The following is a 25,527-nucleotide window of genomic DNA, read 5'->3' on the forward strand; positions in this document are numbered from 1 at the left end:
GCACAGTTTTAAGACTTGGGATTACAGGACCAAGCCTATAATTAATTAATCCAGTGTTTGAGACTCTGACAAAATTTACAAACGCAGACAGAGGTGAGATGGCAATGATCCGTAATGGACAGCGCTTTAGACCACTTGGCCACTCGGGGCCCCCACAGTTTACTGAATCCTACAATCTGATGAGCCAAGGTCAGCACCCTGATGTGTCCTTGGCAAGGCACAGTTTACTTCAATTGCCTTAGCACTAAATAACCTTCATGTGTTGTGCAATAAAGCACCAAACCAAAACCAAATACTTTTATTGGATCACATAAATGTTGGTGCAGATTTTGAAATCTTTCAATTATTTAAAAATACAGCCTTGAGTCATTTGCTTAAGAAGTTTTATGAATTCAAGACCAGGTATTGAGGACTGTGGTTCTTGAATGTAATTTAGTTTTGCACATTCTTTATTTGCCAGCTAATTGCAGTTCGGCAATTCTGAATTAATGATTTGCTGCCAGGTGACTTCATTGCAAACTGAAATGTAATGCAATTCCAAATTAATGATTTGGTACCAGGTGACTTCATTGCAAACCATAATGCATTGCAACATTAAAATGATTAAAGGCTTGATGAAAGAAACCACATTCATTGAAATCAATGGCAATATGCACATGATTGCGGAGCACTTAGAAATGAAATGACAAGATTTAATTATTCCTAATTTATAAGTTTGTCGTAAAGCAATTTCCATCCTTAAAGAAGATTAGCATTTGGATTTTGCTGATCACCTTTTTCACAAATTCAACAAAACTATTTAATTGAAAGTTATTCATAAGTTTATCATAAAATTTTTTAGATTGACTTCTCGGGGTTTGCTTTTGCATAGAATTTATGACCTTTGTATGCAAAAAATAGTTGGTGTAAGCTGGGTCACTGGGGATGGCACTGTTTGTAAATTATTTTGCTATCAGTGCTATAGATAATTCTTCTTGTCAGTCAGAAAGAGAAAATATTAACATGACCCACTCAGGATCAACCAGTTAATACCAAGGTATTTACCAATCCTGTTAACCAGTAGAGGCAGTTCCTACATGTCTTCAGTCAGGTAACACCAAGGTGGTTATTATGCTGGATTGGAACAAACAATAACTACCAATCAGAAATGATTGTTGCAAGTTTTTCTTGGTGGCTTGAAGAAAGTGTATTACTCTTCAAATTCAATCCAAGTAGACAAGACAAAGCAACAAAAACTTCATTTAAAAGTGATAACTATATAATCAGTAATGTACTAAAATCATACAGGGAAACAATGATCATTAAATGAACAACAAAGTACAACACGTACAAGGGAAAGGGAAGGAGGAAGTTTGGACGGTCTTCTTTGTGTTGATGCAAGTTTCAAGTGGCTGAACATAACAAAGTTATAAGAAAATTTGCATAGAATCGGTGAAGGATCAGATTTATAACTCTGGGAGATAGTCACCTTGTATTAACAGTTAAAAGGGGAGCAAGCCTTACAATTGGATTTCCTTTCCAAATGTGATCAGTAAAATGGGATCGGAGCAGTGAGAAGGAAATTGAATTGGTGGGGGAGGCCTTGTTTAGTTTATAATTAAACCTCTGTCATGAGGACAATTAAAGCAGATGTTCTCTTTAAACTCTAGTTCACTGGTGTGTCATTATGGCCTGTATGGGCTGGGTACTAGTATTTTAACTTCCAAAATGTGAGGTGAAATGAATACATGCCTAGGTGGATAGGTGTGTGCATATAGAGAATACATGTCGAAGTGCACAATACACATTGTGATGCATATAGAGAATACATGTTCAAGTGCACGATACAGTGTGATACATACAGAGAATTCATGTCAATTTGCATGATACACAGTGTGACACATTTAGAGAACAGTATTCAGCTGTTTAGCTGTAAATTATCCAACTTGTCCAACTTCAGCCATATTGCATTGAAATGTTTCACGTGGGTCATGTAGCAGCCTGCTCACCATCTGAAAAATATTATTCAAGACTAGACTGGAAAATGCTCATTTTGAGTGTGTGTTTGTCAAGATATTATTCAAAACTAGACTGGAAAATGTTCATTTTGAGTGTGTGTTTGTCAAGATATTATTCAAAACTAGACTGGAAAATGTTCATTTTGGGTGTGTGTTTGTCAAGATATTATTCAAAACTAGACTGGAAAATGTTCATTTTGGGTGTGTTTATCAAGATATTATTCAAAACTAAACTGGAAAATGTTCATTTTGGGTGTTTGTTTGTCAAGATATTATTCAAAACTAGACTGGAAAATGTTCATTTTGGGTGTGTGTTTGTCAAGATATTCAAAACTAGACTGGAAAATGTTCATTTTGGGTGTGTGACATGTGAGACTGGTTGATATATGGACAACAATTTTCATGATATATTTCATCTTGTAAACAAACTGTTTTGGATGCCAAGTTGAGAAATTGTTGGAATTTGAACATATCTTATGGAACTGTACATTGAAGAAGGATTTTAGGTTATCCTGTTGGCATATAAAATATCAAATGATACTTGTTTATCTGTATCAGGTTTATTCAGCCCTATCACCTGTCCAGATAACCAGTTAGTATGTAATGTTTATTCAGTCCTGTCACCTGTCCAGATAACCAGTTAGTATGTAAGGTTTATTCAGCCCTATCATCTGTCCAGATATCCAATTAGTATGTCAGGTTTATTCAGCCCTATCACCCGTCCAGATATCCAATTAGTATGTCAGGTTTATTCAGCCCTATCACCCGTCCAGATATCCAATTAGTATGTCAGGTTTATTCAGCCCTATCACCTGTCCAGATAACCAATTAGCACACTGATACATCCATGTGTGAATATTCAGCTTTATACTGCATACACTGCAGTTAAACTTAACTGAATTCACTTGCCTATTTATATTTTTTATACAAGACACACAAAAAAATAGATTTTAAAAAAGAATAACCTTGTGTTAAATGCATGTATCACAATCCCTACACATATTCCTTTGGATTTCAGACCACCAATCTGGTATACAGCTCATCTGTGCCCACTTTGACGACTAGAGCCAGACCAGAGGTATCTGTCTTCAATAGAACTTAACATATACATGTATATGAGTTATACTAATAATATACGAGTGACCATAACAAGTTGGGACATTGTGAAATGGCTGTATATTTTGGAATTGGTTCATTGGTTTAGCAGCTTGTATCAGATTTGCACTAAAGGTGGCATTTTTTTATTTTTTCATGCATTGCCATAGTCGTTGGGGAAGAGGAAACAAATGGAATGAACATTTTTATCTTCAAATCAGTTTGGTGTCAGAAGTTGAATATCTAAGATAAAAGTTTTTAAAAATGATTTGGGGCACTGTTTTGAAAATCTATATTTATGGAGCAGTGTTCACAAAGAAGCATTTTTCCTGAATGGTATGTGCCTATTCTTTAATTAATATATGTAGAAAAATTATTTATGTCATAGATATGAAAGGTTTACTCTCAAAATGGAACTCGCATTGAAGGGAGGATTTTTCAGAAAAAGAAAATGAAACAGGAATACACCATGACCATTCCTTTCCAGGAATTTTCCACCAACTGTGAACTGTTGTGCTGATTTAAAATGGTTTATCTTACTTGAGATTTAATGTTAGATTTGCTCCAGAAGTAAAGTAGTCACACACACACATAAACATACATACACACACACACACACACACACACACACACACACACACACACAGACAGTTGAGTGATTAGTCTGAATAGTTGTTGCGCAGAGAATATTTTAAAAACTCAAGTCTTATCATTGCATTGAAAGTTTATGCAAATTTATATCATATTAAATGTAAATACCTTTAGAAGTTGAGCCAAGTTCGTGTTAGTACTGTCTGAATGCCATAGTATCTACTCTGTCAGAGTAAGAATAACCAGCTTTGTCCTGTATTTGTAATGGTATCTCACACCTTGCATTAAACTTCTGGTACTCAAATAAAATGAAAATTTATTAATTTTTGTCTGCACATGTTAGAGACGCTACTAGGGACATTGCACTCCTTAAATGTTATACATACACCAAATGCACCAAGTAGAATAATACAGACCAAGTCATTTGAAAACTTCGTAGAGTAACAACCCATAAAAACCGAACATCAGTGGAATATCAAATAGAACATTGTGCATTAATTTGTGTCATTTCTTTGTTTAGGAGGCCATTGTATATACTGAGCATGCATAGTTTATTAGTTTGTTTTCTTTTCTTATGAAAAGACATGAATTATAAAATATGCCAGAGCACCAGTATTAGAGCAGAGGACAGTGGTGTCTTTCTTCGCTTTCCTTGGTTTGATCAGTGCTGCAAATAACCTTTGAAACAGTCAAAGCCTGAACAGACATTTTGGTGATTTATTGGCGGTACTTACACATGGGTGATCGAATATCTTTCAGTATTAAAACTTTTAATCTTTGATATCGTGTGACTAACTTGCAACATATTTATTGTTGGTGCAATGTGCTAATCTCCTTTATGGATTATTTATCCGTATAGATGGTGACTCAAAACAGTTTTACATTATACAAACTGTAGGAAAATGTACCCACCCATGAGTTGTGAGATAAATTTCCATGTACCCACCCATGTTTTGTGAGATAAATGTCCATGTACCCACCCATGATTGTGAGATAAATGTCCATGTACCCACCCATGATTGTGAGATAAATGTCCATGTACCCACCCATGATTGTGAGATAAATGTCCATGTACCCACCCATGATTGTGAGATAAACATCCATGTACCCACCCATGAGTTGTGAGATGAACATCCATGTACCCACCCATGAGTTGTGAGATAAATGTCCTCCTTAGGCAGAGTTTGCTTAATCCATGTATGACTACAAAAGTTTAATCTTTTAGGAACTTTACATAAGTGGTTGTGTTGGACAGGTGAGTGCCTAATGGAGGTGCCTCTTGACTTGTCTAAATTCCAGTGCACCTGACATTTTAAGTTTCTTTAAATCATTTGGTTTTCTCTATAAATATCTTTCACTTGGGTGGTTTTCTCTATACATACTTTTCACTTATGGTTTTATCTATACATCTTGCTCTGATAGGTCTCTGCATGCCTATCTTTTAGTCTGATGGTTTTCATTGTATGCATACCTTTATCTTGGATGTTTTTTTTTTTTCTATACATATCTTTCATTTCTGATGGTTTTCTCTATACATACATGCATTAAAGTCCAACATGTGTCTAGACCTATACCACTCCCTTTCACACAGAAAATGATCATCTGCCAGATTACCAGATTTATCTCATGACAAGTTAATGTTTGCTGACCGACCCCACCCCAGTTTATAAGCCCATCTTCTGCTTAAGAAAACGAATAAGGCTCCCCGATCCCCCAGGTCATTCAGACTATCCATTTGTTATACAGTTATTGGATCCTATTTCAGAACTTCAACACACACACACGTGCACACACACACGCACACACACACACACAGTAGTAGTGGAAGGGGAAAAATGAGCTATATCTTTTCCTATATAAACAATTTTAAAAAAATAAATTATTTTGGTATTTTGTCTAGAATACATGATAATAATCTTAAGAAAATGTACAGTCTTTTTGTCTTTATTATGCTATTATCCATTTTACTTGAATCTAGGAGTAATTTTTCCTGCATGTAAATCACTGACCTCAGTATATATAAAAAATGATCTGCATGGCCTTTGAATCAAAATCTTGATATTTTATTGAACCCTGTTAGATTTTGGGAATATTTGACAGCCCATTGAACCCTGTTAGATTTGAATTATACTTCACAGCATATAAAACCTTGTTCAAATAGAGGAATGTTTCACAGGCGGTTGAACCCAGTTAGAATTGAGGAATATTTCACACCCTATTCATCCCAATAGGAATGCATCTTTCTCAAAATTTTGAATAGTGAAGACCTCAGTGATCTGTCCTATTAATATTTGCACACATTGCTGTATGGTAACTTGGCTGCTATTGAAGATTATACAAACAAATTGTCTTCTGTACAAGAGGTAAATGAAATCTTTGTTTCAGCAAGAGTTGATGTTGAAGACAAGAAGATATATTTAAAAAAACACAAAAACAAATCTTTGGAGTGCCCAGAAGTTTAATGAATGGTTGCAGTGACTTATTTATTTAGATGCAGAAAGAGCTGGTACATGTTTTAGTTGCTAACAGAACACTTGGCTGAATGAAATCCAAGTTTGTGACATGTATAAAAATAAAAATTTTGCAGGATGAGAAAATTAACAGTAATAAACCTATCAGTAACTTAGTCATAAGAAGAGTAAAGAGTTCCGAGGAATGTTACTAATCATAGGGAAAAGATGAATGACTTTAATTCACATACAGTTTGAAAAATACTGTCACACCCACAGACATTGTTACAAAGTGAAGAAAATTGCTTGCTTGGAATGAAAAAAAAAAGGGGTTCTAACTATTCTAGAACTAGTACCTACTGGCATTCCCCAAATGGATAAAAGGAGTACTTTCTAGAACTAGCCCCTACTGGCATTCCCCTAATAGATAAAAGGAGTACATTCTAGAACTAGTCCCTACTGGCATTCCCCAAATGGATAAAGGGAGTACATTCTAGAACTAGTCCCTACTGGCATTCCCCAAATGGATAAAAGTAGCACATTCTTGAACTAGTACCTAGTGGTATTCCCCAAATGGATAAAAGGAGTACTTTCTAGAACAAGTCCCTATTGGCATTCCCCAAATGGATAAAAGGAGTACATTCTAGAACTAGTCCCTACTGGCATTCCCCAAATGGATAAAAGTAGTACATTCTAGAACTAGTCCCTACTGGCATTCCCCAAATGGATAAAAGGAGTACATTCTAGAACTAGTCCCTACTGGCATTCCCCAAATGGATAAAAGGAATACATTCTAGAACTAGTCCCTACTGGCATTCCCCAAATAGATAAAAGTAGTACATTCTAGAACTAGAACCTACTGGCATTCCCCAAATGGATAAAAGGAGTACATTCTAGAACTAGTCCCTACTGGCATTCCCCAAATGGATAAAAGGAGTACATTCTAGAACTAGTCCCTACTGACATTCCCCTAATGGATAAAAGGAGTACATTCTAGAACTAGTCCCTACTGGCATTCCCCAAATGGATAAAAGGAGTACTTTCTAGAACTAGTCCCTACTGGCATTCCCCAAATGGATAAAGGGAGTACATTCTAGAACTAGTCTCTACTGGCTTTCCCAAAATGGACAAAAGGAGTACTTTCTAGAACTAGTCCCTACTGGCATTCCCAAAATGGATCAAAGGAGTACTTTCTAGAACTAGTCCCTGCTGGCATTCCCCAAATGGATAAAAGGAGTACATTCTAGAACCAGTCCTTACTGGCATTCCCCAAATGGATAAAAGGAGTACAATAATTGCTCAAATTTCAGCTTTTGAAAAATCATTGCTTCTTCAGAAATTATCCATTTTTTGAAGAGTTTAGAGACTGGTGCCAAAAGTCTAGTTAAGTGCTGCTGACTGGTATGAAAGGGTCAGTCCCAGGTTGATTGACTCTGGTATGAAAGGATCAGTCCCAGGTTGATTGACTATTGAGTAACAGTTGGCTTGGATTATATCTGTCACCATACCTGTAATTTTATATTTCTTTGAATTTTTTATGTTTATATTTTTTTTCATTTTTATTTGTTAAACATTTTTTTATTCTGTCCCCACACCCCACATAAAATCATAAAATACATTCATAAAATATAAAGTAATCCATTTGTAATGCAATACCATGGTAAATCACTAATACAGGGTCACACCTGCCACATTATAGCTAGTTCCCTACGACAGTAGATTTTGAATATACCGTCTCACAGAAGAATTTGTATGAAAGTGTATGAAGGATATTGATCAAAACATTTTAATTATGGACCTCTTGAAATATTTTGGTTGGATTTTAGAGTTCAAATATTTACAGTAAATACAATCACACTAACTTGATATTGTAAATTCATTTATTCCTTTGGCTAGTGGATAATGATAGGAAAACCCAAGTTCTCTGGTTTGGCTAGTGGATAATGATAGGAAAACCCAAGTTCTCTGGTTTGGCTAGTGGATAATGATAGGAAAACCCAAGTTCTCTGGTTTGGCTAGTGGATAATGATAGGAAAACCCAAGTTCTCTGGTTTGGCTAGTGGAAACAGTTATAACACACACTTTATCAGACTAAGTTGGCATATACAGTATGAATAATGGGGAAAATAACTTGGAAAATTTTGAATAAAAACAAATATTACTGTTCTAGAGTGCCTAATCTAAGTGTTTAGTTGCAAGCTGAGAAAAGAGCCCAAATTCGTTGGCAGTTATGGTCAGTTTATATTATGCATGAGAAAATAAATATATACCATTTTTGCTTCAGCTTTGATATTTGTATTATTTATTGGCTGCAACAAGCAATGTTGCAAAACATTTTTAATGAAAACAGCTTTGGCAGTAAATTGTCTCAGTATTGCATGTGCTTTTTGCTTTCAGATACCAGTGTGGTCATGAAGTGATTTCCCCCCTCCCTCATCTTGTTCTCAAAGGAAAGATAAACTATACCCACATCGCATTTCATCAGCTGAATATCAGCTTTATGCTCTCTGGCCATACACTAGAAGCTGTTTTCAAAATTTTGGTAGGGGGGAGACCTTCAGGATGTCTACTTTTCTCTTATTCATTTTACTTTGTTGTTTTCATTTTATATGATAAATTCTGAACAGGAAAGGGAGGACTACATTTGTTGGTGCTTGCTAGAAAGGGTCAGAAATTTGCAGCAGTGTAGCACACAAATAAAAGAAGAATTTGCTTAGCTTCCTTTGTAATTGTTATTTTGATTTAATTGGCAAGATGTGTGTATTAAATCTATTATTATATACTTTGGCATTCATGTATAATTTAAATACCATATATTTTGCACAAAATAGTTGTAAAACATTGTCAGAAGGGTCAGGAAGAAACAACATATCTTGTGCAGGAAATATTAACTGCTGCGTCAGTATTAAGTATGTTATTTAGGGATGTCTTCACGTTGATATTGAGCACAGTCTTAAGTATATTATTCAGGGATGTCTTCACATTGATACTGAGCACAGTATTAAGTATGTTATTCAGGAATGTCTTCACATTGATAATGAACACAGTATTAAATATGTTATTCAGGGATGTCTTCACATTGATAATGAACACAGTATTAAGTATGTTATTCAGGGATGTCTTCACATTGATAATGAACACAGTATTAAGTATGTTATTCAGGAATGTCTTCACATTGATAATGAACACAGTATTAAGTATGTTATTCAGGGATGTCTTCACATTGATATTGAACAAGGATATAATAAATTATTGCTAAGTTTTATTATTGGAAGCATCAAAATTTGTAGAGTTCATGTAGCCATATACTGAGTTAAAGATGAATGCATTTTACAGGTTTGGAAGAATTGAAGAAAGCTTTTTAAAACAATTAAAAATGAAACTCTTTTTGGATAGCAGCTTATAAGTCACACATATTATATAAAGATGATGTCCATCCATCCGTTACAAATTTCATTTCCACTTAACTTGTCCACCATATACATTTTGCGAACTTTATGGAAGGCTTGCACTTGGAATAAGCCTATCAGTTTTGGGTGAAAGGGGTCAAGGTCACTGAGTGAAAGAAGGAATCACTACTTCTCATATGATCCACACTTATGAAACTTTGTGGATGGCTTGCACATGGGGATAAGGAAGAACCTGTAGAATTCAGGTCCAAAGGTCAGAGATCAAGGTTGCTGACTGGAAGAATAAAATGTTTTCCATGCAATAACATTATTTCTAAATGACATAGTCAAGTAAACTTTTTTGATGGCTAGCACCTGTGGTAAAGAAGGATATAGCTTTTGGTGTCCAGAGGTTAAGGTCAAACAAAATTTATTTTTCTTTCTAGGCAATAACTTTAGTTTTACTTCACCGACATGCTCTGTGGATGACTTGCAATAAGAAGAAGCCTATTGTAGAGTTAGAATTGGACCTTGGAAAACCTTAAATTTTGTTTTCACATTAGACACCTAATAATAAGCCTTAAAAATTGAAAGAAACTGCAATCAGTTTTAAAAAAAAACTTTGAAAAAATGATGAACAGCTTTACCTTAGCTTCACAAAAAGGCTTTTATTTCATGTTTTTCATTAGCCTTGCCAAGTGGCCGAGAAAGTGCACACAATTATGCAAGCTAAAGACATCTGGTCATTTTAATTATTTATTAATTTTTATTTTATCTTTAGTTTTATTTTATTTGGAAACAAATTCAAAGCATACTTTATGAAACTTTTAGTATATGTTATGTTCATTATGGAGGTAGCATTGTAACTGTGTTGTGTCTTAAGCCTTGCTTTTTTTTTTAAACTTGAAAAAATCTTTTAAAAAAGCCTCAAATTTTAAAATTTAGTTTTACTTATAACCCTTCTGTTGATTCAAGGATGAAAAGGTCAAAGGTCAAGGTCTCCAGCTGAAAGGAAATGGTTTCTGTGCAAACATCTCATTTATCTATATAGGTGTGCCATTTATGGCAGTCTCTAGTTCTTTTCTGTTTTTCTAATGATATACCTTGTATTAACTTTATTTTTTAACTTGGTATGTAAATAAGAAATTATTTGTTTATTCATTCAATGTCTCTGTGCATATGTCTGTAAGAATGTTTTCTATGCCACTGCAACTTTGGTTTGAATGAGAAATCAACTCTGCCCATGTCTATCCATCACACTCTGACATCAAGCTTTGGAGTTTTTATGCCACCTTGCTTTATTGGAACTTCATTTATTTAGAGGAAGATCTCAGCTTTTGCTTGAAGCACTATGCCATAAATTAAATTTTGAACAAAGATGAAAGAAAGAGACATGCTGTATGAGCTGTACATATTGGGATGGTAATTTCAGGGATAGGATAATAAATTATTTGTTTAATACAGCTACGTCTTTAGTAACACAGTGTCGTGTTTAAAAAGTCTAACCTTGATACTTGACTTTATGGCAGAAAGATGCATCTGCTAGGATTCATGGATTTTGGAGACCTCAACGGGTCATGGTTAAAGATCAGGCTTATTCATTCTTGCAAGTCTTTTATTCCTTCCTTCCAGAAAATGCATAACAGTTGCAGTGGCATCATGTTCTTGAAATATATCTCTAGTTTAAGTAGACCCGATTCATTTATGCTTAGCAAAGCTGTAACTTCCTTCAAATGGCAAACTTAATATACAGCATTTTTTGCCATTATAGAGGCTTGCTTGTATTATTAGTTGCATTTTGTCTTAATCTCTATCAGTTATTATGAAAGATATGCAAGTGTACAGCCAAGACAAAATGGATGGGTTAGACCATTCTATTGCTAATAACCAACTTGTGGTGTCTTTTAGCACCGGTTATGCATTAAATGTTTTTGTCATACTTGGTAATAAAATATAATTTCAGAAATTGATTCCTTTACCAAAATAAAATCATGACAAGGTGGGGGGGGACAATTGGAAAATGCAACATCTTTATCACTGTTGACATTATGTCTCAGAGGTTTCTGAAACAAGATCACTTCCTTTATTTCAGTTTGGAATCTAACTGAATACTTAAAATTATTTGCATTTTGTTGACCTGATCCTCCTACCTTCAGACTTCATATTTCTTTAGAAGGAGTCATGACTGTGTTCGTTTATGTCCTTTTTCTTATGTGGCTTAAATTAAATGAGTTGGTTAAATGTTGTTGATCAATCTTGGCTGTACATATTACATTCTTGCATTACTTCAGGTATGAATGGTTAATAAATTTTCAATCCAGTGATGGATCTAGATGTGCCATTTCCAACACTTAAAGTAAGCCGTGCTTCACAGTTTCCAATAATTATCCCCAATTTAATGCCAAAAACTTAGAACATTAATTCTTTTAGGAATAAAGGAGAGGCAATTTGAGTCTGCATGAACAGTTTTTGTTCAGTAGTGTTTTTGCACATTTTTGGTGGAGTAATCAGTGTTATAAATATAAAAATGCATGAATTTCACAATTTCAGTATTCTGTTGTGGAAATGGCAATTCTTTGTCCAGAAATAATTATACTCTATTGTTCTGAAATGTAGCAAGTGCACTGTTTTTGTTCTGGTTTGTTTTGAAAGCTAACGTTGTTTGGGCACCCTACATGGTTGCTGCCCGTTTGCCCGCCCGCTGCTGACGTAACGTTGATTGTTTCAATACTAATTTGTATGCATGTTTTCTTTTATTTTTGATGTATGAGGCTGGCGCCGCCAAGACTACTGCTGTGGCGTACCAACAGGTGCTTCCCACAGGACAGTACCCAACTCTTGTGGTTAGTGGTAATCTTTTCTACATCAAATCTGGTGAACCAGTCAATCTTCTCATCAAAAACCCTGACTGCAATTAAAAAAATCAGTTTAAGATTTGATTAGTCAGCAAAAAAATTTATGAATTCGTTACTTTGGCAGACACCAAACTGGATTATGGATTTCATTATCATAAATTTGAAATATTTTTGTGAGAAAAAAATTCATTCATTTTTTTTAGAGGAATCAATAATGAATCTGAGATATTTCATGCAGCAAATGATGATAGAAGCAAGAAATTTCATTCGCACAGTCACTTCTGTCTGTTATCTGTCCAGTGTACTTCTTGTCTAATAAAAATGTCTGTATCTCCATTTCAACAATGCCAAGAAAAATTTCTGGTACACTGTCCCTGAAAAGGAAAATCTCAGATAGTAAAAGATCAAGGTCACATTTGTTTAGGTGATTTGGATTTGGGCAGGTCAGGGTTTTTGAGGGAGGAGCTAACATGAGGAGCACATTAACATCATGATGTGTTCCATCCAGTCTGTAAGCATGCTTTGCCTCTTTATCCCTATGCTGCTTTTCATTATTACTCCTCATTAACTACTACCACTCAGGATTTGCTTAATCAGCAAAATATTTGCTTACACAGCAACTTTTCTTTAGCTCTGTAAAATACTGTATCAGTTGTTGATCGATTCATCAGACTAGACTGACCCATCAATATTGCCTGAATGATACTGTCCCTTGTGCATAATACATAGTTTGGTTGATGTGCCAGCTTTAAAAGTAGACTTTTCTTAATTGAGTTGTCCAGTGTTACATGGACATTGGTTAGGGATCTTCATTTTGGTTGTAATGATGGGTCAAAGTCTATGCCAGGTCTGTTGGAGTCTTTAGAACTGGATATTACATGGTCACACAGTACCTTTCAGTAAATTAACAGAATCCTTTGTATATTGTTAATTACTGTATAAACAAAATATAAGGAAATGCAGGTAGCAAACCTAAGTAAAGTAGATTACTGGGAGAAATTTTTTGGGTTGCTAATGGTGAAGAAATATTTAATCTGTAACAATTCTTTGTTGAATCACAGAAAATAATATTCCAGTGTTTGAATTCTGTGTAAGCTTCGATAACTGTCCTTGTCCAAGAATTAATTTAGAGCACAAGTATTTCCAGGGAAAACAAACTTGTAATCCAAATAAGGTGAAGAAGAATAAAATAATTAGCCCAAAAACTGGTCACAACTTAACACTTTAACTTTTCCAGTGTTAAGGCACTAATGACTATTCTTTCCCAAAACATCAATAATAAATCTAGCTACATTGCAAAACAGATGCCCTTATGTGGGTTAATCCTCTGGAAAAACCTAATTAATACATGTTATTTGTCACATACACCAAGTATGGCCTCGATTTCACTTTATGAATCTTACTCTAAGAAAGATTTTAAAAAATAAAAATAAAAAAGGTTTTTTACTACAACTCTTACTGGTTCTGAATCAAGGTCAGGAACTAGGTCAGCATTAGATACAAAGTTTCTAATATTAGTTGTTTACTACTGAATTAAATTTCTGGACAATGTCAAATCCAGTAAATAAAATTACATTACAATAACATGTAAAAGAATTTTAAAAAATTTAAACTAACAAACAATTAAATTAAATCAACTATACATAGCACTATTCTTTCAGAAATTTTGATAACCTGAACATATTTCTGGATATTTTCCTGTTGTATTGATTCATGCTTTTGCAAATTGTCTTTGTAACAGAACCACAAGTTGACCAGCCATTTGTACCACTAGATATATATCAGATATAAAACAGATGGGACAGCTTCTATTATTAGATAATCACTATTAAACAAGAGAAATAACTACTATTAAACAATTAGTCGGATGGTTGTTATCAGAAATTAAATCATTTTAAATATTTGTATAACTAGGCTCAACAAATGTACAATAGTTGAACACTAAAACACTTGTATGGGGATATTTCCCTTTTTTCCAGGAAGATCCTGTGATTTTGTTATTATTCCTTTGTATTTTAATTTTTTCCTCAAACTCTTGGATTGCTAAACTCAATAGTTTTAAGGAAACCTAATGATCATGAAATCACTGTTGCCTGTGTTAATCAGTTACAGATAATTCATTTAAATATAAACTCTCCAATAGAGCTTTTTAATTTGTGACCAGGCTTGATTGCACCTTCAATATTATTTAGTCAGACCTGGGTGAAAAGCTTCTAACATTAAAGCTTGCTCCACTGCACTGCTTTCAGTAATGTGTTACCCTTTTTGAGTGATGTCCATAACACATTTTATTGTTGGGAACAAGACTGGTTTTTCCATGCCAATACTTTTGTTATGCCATTCAATAGTATATGATAATAAATTGTATACAGTCAGATGGGGTTTTAATAAAAGTGATTCTTCTCACACTGTTCATGCATGAAGTTTAATCATATTTTTAAAACACTGCAGATAAATGGATGCCAGGTTTGTATGTGAGTACGTTCTAGGTCAACGAATCCATTCACATGGAAGGTAGGAAGAAAGGAGATGTTGACAAAAACTCATTGTAAAGGGTCATTGATTTATCTGTAAGTATGAAGGGAGATGGAACCTGAAATAAATAAGAAAGGTGAAGAAGTTATAGAAGTACTGCATTAACAATGTCATCACTTTGCACTTCAAAATAAATATTTTATTGACCACACAATCATTCATGTAAGGGTGCAAAAGAGATTTACAAATCTTGTAACATCCACTTGCCCACTGATGCTTATGCTAAATGTATTTCTCACAGAGAATAAACATGACTAAAATTTGTCCATGTTAATGCCCAGTTTCTTGTCATGAGAAAGATTGTTTTCTGAAACTTAATCTCAGGCCCTTCTAACACCAGTCCTAAGTACAGTAGTTACAAATTGACAGCAGTCTGCTGTCTCTGTGCAAAGTGCTTGTTTAAAATTGATGGAAACAAATGATAAACAAATATCCAGTAGAAAGTGGGTGCCCTCAGTTAACAGCTGGCAATATTCTTAACAAAACATAATATTCATTGAAGAGATATGCTGGTTAACTCTGAATCCACACTTGTCATTTCATGTTGGCCAAGCAAATTATCAAACCTTGTGCATGCTGTCTTAGTTTTTATAACCTGCATACAATTGGTTTGGGGTGGTGTACAGTTGTAGGTTGGTTGGGAGAGAGTTAAGCTCATCCATGTCTGTCAGCAATGTTATTTTCTCATAATGACTCCAACAGTTTTAACCCAACTTGGCATCCTGTTATGAAAGCATTTTAGTTTCTTCAGATGGTGGTATACCACTGTCAAATGGCTGCCAAACTTATAAACTAGAAAAATTTTTTCAATGACTCTTCAAAAACCAGTCAGCAACAGAATCTGACCACATTTAAAAGTAATTATGCCATGAAAAACTGGAGGGGTTGGTGCTGATCTGTTATCAGATATGGGGCTGATCTGTCATCAGATATGGCTGGCATTGATCAATGGAAAAGTCTCTAAATGACTTCCTCTTGAAAACCAATTGACAGATTATGACTAAATTTGATGGAAATTGCTTAAAATTTCATAACAATGGTTTGATCCTCTATTATACTCTTACTGAAACTAGAAAAAAGTTTTTACTTAAAATCAGCAACAGAATATGACAAAATTTGATAGAAAGCATTTTGGCATGAATGGCTGAAAAAGATGCTAATAACTATGAAATGCTGCCTGCCACCAGTAGTAAACCTTTAAATGACTTTAAGTAATGGCTTTACAAAAGTTGACAAAATTTGATGGAAAGCATGTCACCACAAAGTGGTTTCAATTTTATGTAAATGGTGCTAGTTTCCAAGTGAAAATGATGTTGATTTGACATTAAAAACCATGAAAATCAAGATGTTGATACATCTTCTTAACAGACTTTGCTGGCATCGGATTCTCATGAAGAGTTCTTAAGACCTTTAGATCATTCTAAATAAAAACAATGCCACTCTGACACCCAGTTGGCCATGATACACACCTTTTTATTGCTGCTACAGAACTTATGACATGATGGTCATATTGACATAGCATTTTCACTACAGGACTAATGACATGATGGGCATATTGACCTGAAGGACTAATGACTTTATAGTCATATTGACAGAGCATTTTCGCTACATGACTAATGACATGATGGTCATATTGATGTGGCATTTTCACTATAGGACTAATGACATAGTCATATTGACATGGCATTTTCACTACAGGACTAATGACATAATGGGCATATTGACATCGCATTTTCACTACAGGACCAATTGCATTATAGTCATATTTACATGGCATTTTCACTACAGGACTAATGACATGATGGGCATATTGACATGGCATTTTCACTACAGGACTAGTGACATGATGGGCATATTGAAATGGCATTTCCACTACAAGACTAATGACATAGTCATACTGACATCACATTTTTACTATAGGACTCGTGACATGGTCATATTGACATGGCATTTTCACTACAGGACTAACGACATGATGGGCATATTGACATGGCATTTTCACTACAGGACTAATGACATGATGGGCATATTGACCTGACATTTCACTACAGAACTAATGACATGATGGGCATATTGACATGACATTTTCACTACATGATTAATGACATAACAGGCATATTAACATGGCATTTTCACTATAGGACTAATGATATGATGGTGATATTGACATGGCATTTTCACTACAGAGCTAATGACATGATGGTCATATTGACATGGCATTTTCACTATAGGACTAATGACATGATGGTCATATTGACGTGGCATTTTCACTACAGAACTAATGACATGATGGTCATATTGACGTGGCATTTTCTCTTTAGGACTAATGACATGATGGTCATATTGACATGGCATTTTCACTACAGAACTAATGACATGAGGGTCATATTGACATGGCGTTTCCACTATAGGACTAATGACATGATGGCCAAATTGACGTGGCATTTTCACTACAGGACTCGTGACATGATGGGCATATTGACCTGACATTTTTACTACAGAGCTAATGACATGATGGGCATATTGCCCTGGCATTTTCACTATAGACCTAATGGCATGATTGTCATATTGACATGGCATTTTCACTACAGGACTAATGACATGATCGTCATATTGACATGGCATTTTCACTACAGGACTAATGACTTGATGGTCATATTGACATGGCATTTTCACTACAGGACCAATGGCATGTAGATTGTTCTAAATGTAAATGATGCTAATCTGACATAATATGGCTGCCATGGTGGCCATATTGAAAATATTGTTATTGCTACTTCTCCTGAATAGATTATAGGGTTCTTACTAAAAGGTATGCCATGATATATGGTCATTCATGAATGACAGTGGTAGTTATATGACCTCAAAATATATCATAGTGTTTATCATGAAAATCAATTGACAACTTCATCAAATGGAATGGCCATTGCAACGTGACTTTTCAGTGATGTCATGTCCTATCCTATATTAAAATGAAGTTTATTGTACCTCCACAATGGCTGCCTTGGTGGCATTCTAGAAAATCTTGTTTTGGTTTCTTCTCATAAATGGATTGTTGTTATATCCACATGGGTTTGTCAAGTAAAACACTATAGCAGGTCCTGAATGATAATTGTGTGGATCTGAGCTCCAACATGGCAACCATAGTGGCCATCTTAATAATCTTGTTATCACTACCTCTCCTAAAAGAATGGTGGTCCTGACTTGTGGTTTCTATGTAACACTTGCAATATGGAATTGGTCGCCAAATGCAAGTGAAGATCTGTCACCCAAATTGTCTGTACGATTGTGAACAAGTTTAAAAGACTGACTTCTGCACTCAGGTCAACGTCACAGCATGCTTTTTTGCACTTTGTTGAGCTTTTTTCATTGTGAAAGATAATCAGATCTCTGTTGATTCAGAGGTCTTGATACAGGTTTTTATTTGTGATGGCTTCTAGACATAACACCAGCAGGTATGAAAGGATTCATTTGTATCAAACCCATTAAGTGGATGCATCTGATGATTACCTTCAGTGATGCTTGTAAAGTAAGATTTAACATTTAAACAAACAAAAAAATTGTACATTATTTAATCTTAGAACCTAGGTATATATTGACAGTATTTGAAACAATTTTTTCAGTGACTTTCTGTTGATACCATATTCAAGGTCAAGGCCATGGTGATCTTTTTACCACACTCATCTTCAGAAAATGTAAAGTTGAACACGCATGTTGATGGTTCCTGACAGGGTTTTCTGGGGTTTTTCTGGCGCAGCTGCCATGTGGATCCTATCTTGTGCTGATAAATTGTGTTAAACCCAAAACAACAACAATAACTTTTTGTGAAAGTCTTCAACTGATTTTTGACCAGTTAAGCATCAGTCCTCTTGTTTGGCTTTTGTTATGATTTCTCAGTCTTGCCATGGAAATGTAAACCATAGAGGTGGAGTTAAAATGAAGAGACTAAGCTGCCAAGAAGAATCCCAGAAATGGGAAAGGTTAACTACAGAGAAGAAAGAAGCAGCCTTGTTTTGAATCTGCCACAGATGTTCCATACACCAGAATTCCAACCAAGTCTGTGTCCTGTTAATTGACCTGGCAGGAATGAGATTGAGCTTTCAAGTTGAACATCAAGTTCATCAGCAGTGACTGTAAATGAGCATTTTTTGTATTATTAGTCAGACCTTAATATCATTCCTTGATGTTTCCAATCACACTCTTGATATTTACTGATGAAGGGAAAGATAACCAAGTAGTTCTTTAGATGCTTCAGTGTCTTGAACTTGCATTTTTAAGGTCAGACAAGGTCATTAATCAAGAAGGGACATCATTCATCAAGACATCATAACATCTGCCCCTGAATGCAAACCAATCAAGCATATGTACCAAATTAAGCTAGACATTGACCTCTTTAATTAACCTGAGATTGGGAGAGTCTGTGGAATGATTTATTCCAAGTAGCAAAGAGATGGCAGCAAAAGGACCTGCAACAAATAGATATGCTCTTGTTTGTAGATTACACTCTTTGCCCTAATTCAAAGAAATACCTCATTAGTGTTACTGGATATGGTCTTGGATAGACCACCACACAAAAATTTGTGGTCTGGTCAATACCAGTAAATTACCTGTACACACAAAAATTTGTGGTCTGGTCAATACCAGTAAATTACCTGTGACTGTCATAGGGATTTATTCAAGAAAAGAAGAAAGTAAAACAATCACCAGAGACAGCTGGTATCTAAGTTGTGATATAGACATGTAAATAGAAAGACAGCTCTCTAATATACTTTCATATCATTAGAAAACAGTTGTGTAGAGATACATATGTTGTCATAATTCATTTCATTAGCTGATAATATATTCTGGCTCTTTCTTCTGGATGATTACTTGTAAGCCAAGTATTTCAATAACTTTAAATATTTTTCAGCAGGCACCAGCCATATAATTTTTGGTAGGGAATGTCTGGGATGATGTTTTGTTTTTCAATTTCTGGCCCTCAAAAAGCTTGCAAAAAATAGGATCTGATATTTTTTACATTTTTTTTATCCATTAACTGTAAAATGGTCTAATATCTTGGGTCAAAAGAAAATTCCAAGCGCCTTCCCTGCTTCCACTACCACCACCATTAGAAAATGTAACGGTCATACTACAAAAAACCAACCTTAGCCCAGATTTTGTCTGAATTTTCTTGTGGTAAAAATAAGACGAATAAACATTTATTTACTGATTGGTAACAAGTCCAAGGCTCGGCTAGCGTGGGTATGTGGGAAAGCCTGTCAGTAGCTTCTCGTGGGTCAATGGTTCTTCCCTGGGTTTGCCAGGGTTCTTCCTCCACCAGTTATACTGGCTGCCATGTATAGCCTATCTTGTGCTGAAAAATGGCGTTAAACCCTAAAACAACAACAACAACTGATAGGTAACACATGTATGCACCTGTATAATTACACTGTAAATCTTTCACTCGGCCATATTGGTCCTTTACTGATTGCCATTTATGGACACGAAAATAATAACCAGGATTTTTTAAAAAATGTTACAAAAATTGATTTCATGCAAAAAGTAAAATATTATGTAAATTATTCAAGTAAGAATGAAAAGTCAGTGATATAAATTTGTCTAAAATAAGCATAAGTGATCAGCTTTTATTTTTGATGTGGAACATTTAAGTACTGTTAATAAAACATTACTCAGTTGTACCTGTCTGTTTAGACACATTGGTTATTTAAGAAATAGACTATCGTTCATAGTATATTTTGATGAATTTTTATAACTAATATATGCAAAATTTCCAAATGAAACTTTACTACCATTCAGCAATTTTTTTTATGTCTCTACTGTGATTCATTCAGTAGGTGACTCATTGATGCAAAGTTAAATTCATTTCTATTTTGATAACACACATTCATCCAGTATTCTGAGACTTATTGATGGTAACTCCAGCAGTAGAAAGACATATATCATGCAGAAGATAATGTCTTTGTCCCTGTGATACAATCTTTAATTTCACTTTTTCAAAGCTGCAGACACAAAGCAATAAAGGTTACCATTAAGCATGCCCTTATCTGACAAAGGTGGAATGGTCTGTTTAGGATTAAAATACATTTGTTAATCGATTTGATCAGCGACTGACTGATATGAGGCTACAGGTCGGCTTTGAATACCGTATTTCCCATTGTATAAACGTGGAATTAGGTAAACACAATGGACACAGATCTGCTGTGTTTTGTAATGTACTTGCAGATTGAGTTTTATGCTATGTCATGTAATGTACTTGCAGATCGGGGTGTATATTGTGTTGTGTAATGTTATTGTAGATTGGGGTTGATACCGTTTTATGTACTTGAAGATTGGGGTTGATGCTGTGTTGTATAATGTTATTGCAGATTGGGGTTGATACTATGTTGTGTAATTTTATTGCAGATTGGGGTTGATGCTGTGTTATTTAATGTACTTGCAGATAGGGGTTGATACTGTGTTGTGTAATGTACTTGCAGACTGGGGTTGATACTGCGTTGTGTAGTGTACTAGCAGATTGGGGTCAATACTGTGGCATGTAATGTACTTGCAGACTGGGGTTGATACTGTGTTGTGTAGTGTACTTGCAGATTGGGATTGATAATGTATTGTGTAATGTACTTGCAGATTGGGGTTGATGCTATGTCATGTAATGTACTTGCAGATAGGGGTTGATACTGTGTTGTGTAATGTACTTGCAGACTGGGGTTGATACTGCGTTGTGTAGTGTACTTGCAGATTGGGGTCAATACCATGGCATGTAATGTACTTGCAGACTGGGGTTGATACTGTGTTGTGTCGTGTACTTGCAGATTGGGGTTTATACTGTGTTGTGTAGTGTACTTGCAGGTTGATACTGGGTGGTGTAGTGTACTTGCAAATTGGGGTTGATACTGTGTTATACTGTGTTGTGTAATTTACTTGCAGATTGGGATTGATAATGTATTGTGTAATGTACTTGCAGATTGGGGTTGATACTGTGTTGTTTAATGTACTTGCAGATTGGGGTTGATACTGTGTTGTGTAATGTTCTTGCAGACTGGGGCTGATATTGCGTTGTGTAGTGTACTTGCAGATTGGGGTCAATACTGTGGCATGCAATGTACTTGCAGACTGGGGTTGATACTGTGTTGTATAGTGTACTTGCAGATTGGGGTTGCTGTGTTGTTTAATGTACTTGCAGATTGGGGTTGATACTATGTCATGTAATGTACTTGCAGATAGGGGTTGATACTGTGTTGTGTAATGTACTTGCAGACTGGGGTTGATACTGCGTTGTGTAGTGTACTTGCAGATTGGGGTCAATACCGTGGCATGTAATGTACTTGCAGACTGGGGTTGATACTGTGTTGTATAGTGTACTTGCAGATTGGGGTTGATACTGTGTTGTGTGGTGTACTTGCAGGTTGAGGTTGATACTGGGTGGTGTAGTGTACTTGCAAATTGAGGTTGATACTGTGTTATACTGTGTTGTGTAATTTACTTGCAGATTGGGATTGATATTGTGTTGTGCAATGTACTTGCTAATTTGGGTTGATATTGTGTTGTGTAGTGTACTTGCAGACTGGGGTTGATACTGTGTTGTGTAGTGTACTTCCAGATTGGGGTTCATACTACGTTGTGTAGTGTACTTGCAAATTGGGGTTGATACTGTGTTGTGTAGTGTGCTTCCAGATTGGGGTTCATACTATGTTGTGTAGTGTACTTCCAGACTGGGGTTCATACTGTGTTGTGTAGTGTACTTCCAGTTTGGGGTTCATACAATGTTGTGTAGTGTACCTCCAGACTGGGGTTCATACTGTGTTGTGCAGTGTACTTCCAGATTGGGGTTCATACTATGTTGTGTAGTGTACTTGCAGACTGGGGTTCATACTGTGTGGTATAGTGTACTTCCAGATTGGGATTCATACTATGTTGTGTAGTGTACTTGCAGACTGGGGTTCATACTGTGTTGTGTAGTGTACTTCCAGATTGGGGTTCATACTATGTTGTGTAGTGTACTTGCAGACTGGGGTTCATACTGTGTTGTGTAGTGTACTTCCAGATTGGGGTTCATACTATGTTGTGTAGTTTACTTGCAGATTGGGGTTGATACTGTGTTGTGTAGTATACTTCCAGATTGGGGTTCATACTATGTTGTGTAGTGTACTTGCAGACTGGGGTTCATACTGTGTTGTTTAGTGTACTTCCAGATTGGGGTTCATACTATGTTGTGTAGTGTACTTGCAGACAGGGGTTCATGCTGTGTTGTGTAGTGTACTTCCAGATTGGGGTTCATACTTTTCACACGAAATCTGATCTTCTGTAGCTACGTGTTTATGGTATTGGACTCGGACAAAAAAGGTGCAGTTTCATTCTCACAGTCACCATAGCAGCCCAAGTTGTCTACCCTGGTGTAAATGTGTCAAGTGACATTACTCTGCTTGCATTATTATGGTACAGTCTTGAAAAGGTTGCTATGGCATAAAACACCAAGACAAACACCAGTTTTTTGGTGCATCAAGTACAGGTAGATCTGTGTCTACATTATTTTCAGATGAATGTATATTATAGACAAAAACAAGACAAGATATGATTGATAAACCCCACCCCTTTCATCATCACATTAGGACTAATTGTAATTTCTTATCTCTGAATGACTGTACACAGGTAATGGATAATCAATAGCAGAATAACCCATTACTCTATTGGCATGTTTCAGATCATTTTCTAAACAAGTGTGAGGCAGCACATGCCATCTGTTATTTCCTGTCAATCTGTCAACTCCTAATGACCCATGAATTTTTATTTAAAAAAACCTGCATTTTAAATTTTAGTATTTATGACTTATTTCAACATGCAAGAAAATTAATAGAATTTTAATACTAAAATATTGATGTAGCTTTTATTTAGAACATATTTACTCATAATTCACTCAGCTTACACTTAGTTCAGTTATCGTGTATATTTTTGATTGACAAGGGAAACAAAATGAAAAACATTATATAGCAAATTCAAGAATATAATTTGCATACTGTTCATACAAGCTTATACGTCTGCCTAACTACAAACTGCAGAGACCGACATCTGCAATTGCATAATGCGTAATGAGGCACATTCTACAAATAACAGCAAAAGAAAATCTTTTACCAGGCTTGTATTACCATGATCTTAAAGAGACGCAAGAATTTAATTCAGTGAGACTATTTTGACTCCATCGGTCTTATTAAAAAGGCTTAATTAATTATACCTTTCAAATTGGGGAGCCCAAGTTTCATTTTATATCGGCAGTTCAGGGTTGGCTAGACTCAAGGTAGATGATGAGATGGCAATCATATTAAGTAAACTCATTTTTTGACTTTGTTTAATTTTGTCACAGATGTTAATTTTATAAAAATGATCAGGTACTTACTTCTCAGAAATAAATTTAACTACTAAAAAAATAAGTAATGCCTTGGGTAAACAATAATTGATATTTTTGGGTAATTTACAGCCTACATATAGTTCTTTATTTATAAGGCACTAATGCATCAAGGTAAAATATTTCCAAAATCTATAACCCCTAATTTAACTTGCATACCTTTGAACCACCCATGCTTGTTCATTTGAAAGAACATGACCTAAAAGACAGCTGCCATGATAGTCCAATCAAATAAAGTATTATATCACACCTGTTCCACCAGACCAATCAAATTCTTGATCACATTAAAGGTGAAAAGCATTGCCATTTGTTGTGAATGGAAATGGGACATTATTTGTTTGGATGACAAAAGCAACTTGTCACAACGAAAATGACATTTGGCCATCTTCCAAGATGGCAGAAAGTTACAAGATTTAAATATCTGCAAAGATCAGTAATGTGAGTCATAACGTGCACTGTTGTTGTTGTTGTTGTTGTTGTAGGGTTTAATGCCATTTTTCAGCATATGATAGGCTATACATGGCGGCCAGTATAAATGGTGGTGGATCAACCCGGGAAAACCCCCAGAAAGAACCACCAACCCACAAGAAGCTAGTGATCCATAAAGGAGATCACTTTAGACCACTTGGCCATTCAGGGCCCCTAACATGCACTGTAGTAACACTAACATCAGCCAGGTAAATTTGCAGTTTAGGGGTATATTTAAATTTGAAAAAAATAAAGTCAAAATTTGGCAAGGTATATTTTGGGATTTGCTTTTTAGATTACAATTGGAGCTTTAAGTTCTTCAAACAGGTGACCAGTGTTTATTTGTAAGATCTCTCTGCAAATACTTGAAAACTAATTTTTATTATAGAAGTCATTGACTGCAGGTTCAGGGTTATTCCCTGATCTCAGTAAAATATCAAAAGGAAAAAATTGTTCATTCACCTGACATGTACCAGATACGTAACTCTTTCTGACATGTATTAGATACCTAAATTACTTCAGACATGTACTAGATACCTTAACACCTTCTGACATGTACTAGATACCTAAATTACTTCAGACATTTACTAGATACCTAGTCTACTTCTGATAAGTACTAGATACCTAAACTACTTCAGACATGTACCAGATACCTAAACTGACATGTAGAGAACAAAATTATTTCTGTCATGTAGTAGGTACCTAAACTGCTTCTGACATGTAGTAGATACCTAAATTATGGTGTGGTGG

General features: G+C 35.3%; 1 protein-coding gene across 22 annotated transcripts in view; it reads left to right on the forward strand.

Moving 5' to 3' along the window:
• The window catches only part of LOC149800365 (muscleblind-like protein 1), a 309,043-nt gene that overhangs the window by 190,960 nt on the left and 92,556 nt on the right, over window positions 1-25,527 (forward strand). For 16 of the 22 annotated variants that reach the window (XM_089959999.1, XM_089960006.1, XM_089959991.1 and 13 more), the window contains 2 exons: window positions 3,016-3,074; window positions 12,284-12,365. The exons of 1 other annotated variant lie outside the window; for it this stretch is intronic. In XM_089959999.1, coding sequence (XP_089816125.1) covers window positions 3,016-3,074; window positions 12,284-12,365 — 141 coding nt within the window. Of the gene's footprint in view, window positions 1-3,015; window positions 3,076-12,282; window positions 12,366-25,527 lie in introns of all 22 variants that reach the window. 5 more of the 22 variants (XM_089960000.1, XM_089960002.1, XM_089960004.1 and 2 more) reach the window with 3 other exon arrangements.

The sequence above is a fragment of the Sinohyriopsis cumingii genome, chromosome 5 (assembly GCF_028554795.1).
Source record: "Sinohyriopsis cumingii isolate HCF-2022 chromosome 5, ASM2855479v2, whole genome shotgun sequence".
In the NCBI taxonomy this organism is placed as follows: Eukaryota; Metazoa; Mollusca; class Bivalvia; order Unionida; family Unionidae; genus Sinohyriopsis; species Sinohyriopsis cumingii.